Here is a 5000-nt window from a genome sequence, read left to right on the forward strand (position 1 = left end):
GAGACTAAACTGTTGAGGTTCTCTAACAAGGATGGATAGGATCAGGAACGAGGACATCAGAGGGATATCTTGTGGGTGGCAACAACTCAATGTCGGGTCGTGAATTGTCAGGTTGTCAGAGACCGCCAGGAGGATCAGATGACCAGGAAGTCCTTTCCAAAAGTCCAACTATTATAGTCTGCTTGAAGTGTGAGAGGAGCTCACCAGCGCATCTTTACCATAGAAATACATGGAAGACTAGCGCTGCTAGCTAAAAGGGCCTTCTAGTCTGTAGACACGCAGCCTCTAAATACCATCCATTACATGACTAAATATTGTACATATTTCATCCAGATTATATGAATAAACACTGTCCATATTAGGTCCATATTACATGACTAAGTAGTCATCTATATGTCTATATGTGCGTGTGTGTGTGTGCGTGCGTGTGTTCGTTACCCTGACAATGATTTTCTCAGACATCAGGGCTGTCACTAAGTAGCTCTCCTCCGTGACTGTGGCATAAAGACCTACAACAAAGCGAAAGTATCTGACACACACACACACACACACAGACACACACACACACACACACACACACACACACAATCATCATAACGTTTTCGTGGATAGCCATCTCACTACCTGCTTGCCCCTCCCCCCCCCCCCCCCCCCCCACACACACACACACACACACACACACACACAAACCCACCTCTGGTCAGGGTTGGGCCGTCCTTTCTTCCTCATGTTATTGGCTGTGGTCTCACTGAAGTGAAGTCGACCCAGTGTCACCTTGGTGATCTTGTCACCTGGGAGGTTGACCCTGAGCAGAACAGAGTATAGAGTCAGTGATTCTCTCAACCCTTTACATGTCAAGGACCCCCAGTTTGATAATGCATTGATAATGCAATTGTGAAAATAGCAGTGCGAGGCGTTGTGAGCTTTTATTTATCTGTGGAACCGAGTCAAACTAAATTGAACGCCTCGAAGTCCTACATTCAACATCGAGTCATCAAGGCGAGAATCAAGGAGAGGATAAAAACATGTGATCCACTCTGCTCCCAATCGTCGCTACTAGACATGTCCTGAATCTCCCGATACTGCATTGGTATCGGAAAAGTATAGTTATCGGCCCTTATTTGTCATATTGGTGTCGGAGAATATGCCAGTTTAATCACCGATCCGACACAGGGGGTAAGCGGCTGACACTATGGCAGGTAAATAAAATGTTGGGGCATGTGGAGTTTGCTTTTGAGTATGAGATACATAGCTAAATAGCTATAAATACGACACCAGATATATAGCGAGATAGCTATAAACACAACACGAGATCACAACACTGGTATCGGTATTCGGCATCGGCTAACAATGGAAGCCAGTGGCATCATGATACAAAGCAACACACAACACAACACAATGGCTACAAACTCTACAAAGCTACAGTCCAAGCTGAGCCGTCTTCAACTGCAGCTACAAAATGACCAAATGTTGTTTAACCATTTCCTCACTCGTTCTTTTTAAACCAAGGCTTTCCATTTCCCTTCATAGTTTCCTCGTCCTCGCCTGATGTCAACTTCTCCGCACGTCAACAGAGCCTCGGCGACAGATACTTTCGTAGCTTTTGCAGCTGCCAGTGTGAAGGCAGCATTATACCGTCGTTTACCGACATCATTCACGATCCATCTGACAGACTGACACAGAGCAAACTGTTGGAAGCGTTGAGGTCAGCAGATGTGGCGGACAGGTGGTCACCTACCGCAGGGGGTGGAAGGGCTTCTTGGTGCGGTCGGACTGTGACTGCTCTATGGTCACACGGTGTGATGGACTGTCAAGCTGGCAGACAGACAGACAGACAGACAGGTCAATGGATAATACTGTATAGAGCAGGGGTTCTCAACATTTTTGCCTTTTTGACTGCCCCCCCCCCCCCCACCCAATACAAATTGACCACTACAATAGAGCATCGAAGTTTGGCGTCAATATCGCTAGAGGGCGCTAAGTCCATGGGTTCGTGACGTGTACTTTTTTATAATCCCCATAGGGGGATTTTAGACCCCCTCATATAAGAAAAATAAACAAATCATCCCGGTGGATTCACTCTGGATATGAAGAATCAACTGACTGCGAGAAAACGCTATTGTTACTGCTGCCAAATTGGTTACATTGAAAATAGCTGATCTGCTAGGTTGTAGATGGATTACAATTATACTAATAGTGATATATAAACATTTGAAAATCATGACATGACCAGCTAGACACCCACTTAAAATAGAAACCTCATAGATTATATAAATGTGTATGTGGCTTAATTAAATGACGAGTGCTTGGCCGTTATGCATCCACGGTTCTGTGCGCCGTGGATGCACATTTGCTTGATACTTGATTGTTTGATAGAAAGTCCAGACAATAAAACCCTTCCTTCTAAAGTCCTCCTGTTATGGCAGTGAAGTATGAAATGAGCAAATCGGCACCAGTCCATCAATTAAGTAGTATTATGTAATAGCATGGAAAAGTCACTGTTTACAAGCTCGTCATGTCACTCTAGCAAAGTGATTGATCTGTAGGTCTGTTTAGGCTCCTTTTGGGATATTTTGCTGGGCCCTATAGGTTCTATGTAAACGCATAGGTCCTATGTAGCTCTATTCCTCTGCTATAGTCAGGTAGATTGATAGACAGACAGTCAGAGGGATGGTGTGTGTAAGTGCATGCATGCGTGCGTGCACAAGACACGCATCCTCACCTTGATCCCGAACACTTTGACCTTGAAGTACTCGACGTGTCGCGGTCCGCCGGGCGAGCTGACGTAGCGCGGCTCGCCGTGCACGCCCACGTGCACCGTGACCTGGAAGTGATTCTTCTTCTGGCAGATGAACGCTTCGTCAGCCGCCGAGAAGTTAAAGCCTTTATCTGTGATCACGTGGTAGGCTGGGACAGGCCTGTATTAATGAAATCACGCCCGTGTGAAGTGAGGGGCGCTCTTATCATCATACATCATCTCATTCTGGCCAATCACAGTTTGCGTCCTCACTTTTAGCTTCAATATGTCATCATAATCATCGCTGTGGGGTGATCAGCCAATCACAAGCCAATGTTTGTGTTCACACAAACCCGGAAAGCTGGGCATAGCCCCTCAAGTAGAATACAGCAAACATGGATTAAAAAGCACACACACACACACACACACACCCCTGATTCCTCAACTGTTTTAGTAATATGTTTCCGACACGCTGGCTTCTATGGAATCCAAATGACTGAAATCAGTTGTGGCGACAGAGAACTTTAATCCATGAGCAGAGCTTGGGAGCATTAGTTTTGTCATTTGGTTTCATTTGACACTTTTACACACTAAGCTATTACTGGGTAGATATTAGCGAGACTATTCGGAATCAATAATATTAAAAACAAAATCAATAAAAAAAGGTGTCAAAGACATCATCGGCAGGGAGAACTATTGGGAAATGGGACGTCAAAGATGGCAGTAAATAACACAAAGTACATTCTGACGCCTATACTTTTACTCAATTCCGGACTTCTACTTGTAACAGTATTTCTACTTTCACTTAAGTAAAAATAAAAATGAGAGTACTTTTTGACCACCACTGTACTCACAGCGTGTGGTAGTTGGCGCTGTACAGCGTGTTCCACTCCGCTGCCCTGTAAGGCTCCCAGTTGAGCAGCTGGTACGGCCCCAGGGTGACTCCGCCCCCAGAACACGCGGCGCCGGCGTCACTGTCGTACAGCGTGTCCGGAGACGAGTCGTACGGGTCCGACGTCCTTCTGCGCTTCGCACGGGGCTGCTGCACAGGAGAGCTGAGAGAGAGAGAGGTTTATTATATTAATCCATTCTGACCTGAGATCAGATTCATACGAGGTTTCCACTGGACACACACTGGTCTGATGAACCCATTCTGACCTGAGATCAGATTCTAAAAAATGTCAGTCGTTCTTCGATTTTTTCAAAAATAGCAGACCTACAAGCTCGTAGCTAAGCTAAGCTAAGAGCTTGTAGATCTGCTATTTTTCAATAGCTAAAGCACGACACGATGCCAACACCAAAATGGGTTCAGTTCAGAATGGGTTAATATGACTGCCTTTTGTTGAACTTTATCCATTAACAAACCAATCTAAAAAAAACAAAGCCTCTAGTCTTTAGTAAAAATCACACTTGTGTGAAGTGAGGGGCGCTCTTCTCATCATACATCATCACGTACCGTGCTCGGCCAATCAAATCATCACATTCCATGCTCATACACACAGATACACAAAGCTGTGCATAGGAGGGGCTAGCACCCCTAAAAAAAAAAAGAAGAAATACACATTCGCTATACTCACCAAAACAATAACAGTTTTAAGATGTTGAAAGTGTACTTTCCTTAGTGGAAACACTGTTTCAACGTTGTCAATCAATGTTAATTATTTTATTTTTTCAAATAGAAGAAATGATAGAAATGTGGTAGGGTTGTTTCTACTGAGTCTGTGTCTTATAGGAGGGCTGTTCAGAAACCCATCCAACAGTGACATCATCGTTAGGCAGATCTTTTTTTAAACATTTTAAAAATATATATGTTTAGATTTGTATTATCGTGAGGACGATGGCTTCCATTATCACATTGCAACTTTTCAGGAATAGAAAGCCTGCAGTTTCCATTAGCAAAGCTTGGATTCCCCATCGACGATGCCGTAGAGACACAGACCGAGTAGAAAAACAATTGTGGCATTTTATCATGAACATTAGTGAGGACCAATTATTTGAAGGTAGGTGGAAAAGTGGTCCTTGAATCTATGCTACTGCATTGTCTGAAGGAAGCCAAAACTAAATAATTTGCACTCTTAATATATACCTGTACACAAGACGTAAAGATAAAGTACCACCTTGAACCTTGAACCAGTGCTCTCACTCACCCCACAGGACCCAGGTCGGAGGTGGGTGGGTCGGGGCGGGGGGGCGCCTGCTGGACTCTGGAGGGGGTGGGGGGCGCGGGCGTGTAAATGTGGGCGGAGCCATCCGGACTGAGGTA

General features: G+C 44.8%; 1 protein-coding gene across 1 annotated transcript in view; it reads right to left on the reverse strand.

Annotated features, from left to right (window-relative positions):
- myrfl (myelin regulatory factor like) overlaps positions 1–5000 on the reverse strand; it is a gene marked incomplete at both ends in the record, with an annotated part of 14975 nt that overhangs the window by 6911 nt on the left and 3064 nt on the right. The window contains 6 exons of the mRNA XM_083758047.1: positions 439–529; positions 695–805; positions 1739–1815; positions 2723–2918; positions 3592–3792; positions 4885–5000. The exon at positions 4885–5000 is cut by the window's right edge and continues 269 nt beyond it. Of these exons, the coding sequence (XP_083614173.1) occupies positions 439–529; positions 695–805; positions 1739–1815; positions 2723–2918; positions 3592–3792; positions 4885–5000 (792 nt within the window). The remainder of the gene's footprint in view (positions 1–438; positions 530–694; positions 806–1738; positions 1816–2722; positions 2919–3591; positions 3793–4884) is intronic.

The sequence above is a fragment of the Protomyctophum parallelum genome (assembly GCF_964188405.1).
Source record: "Protomyctophum parallelum genome assembly, chromosome: 22".
Taxonomy (NCBI): domain Eukaryota; kingdom Metazoa; phylum Chordata; class Actinopteri; order Myctophiformes; family Myctophidae; genus Protomyctophum; species Protomyctophum parallelum.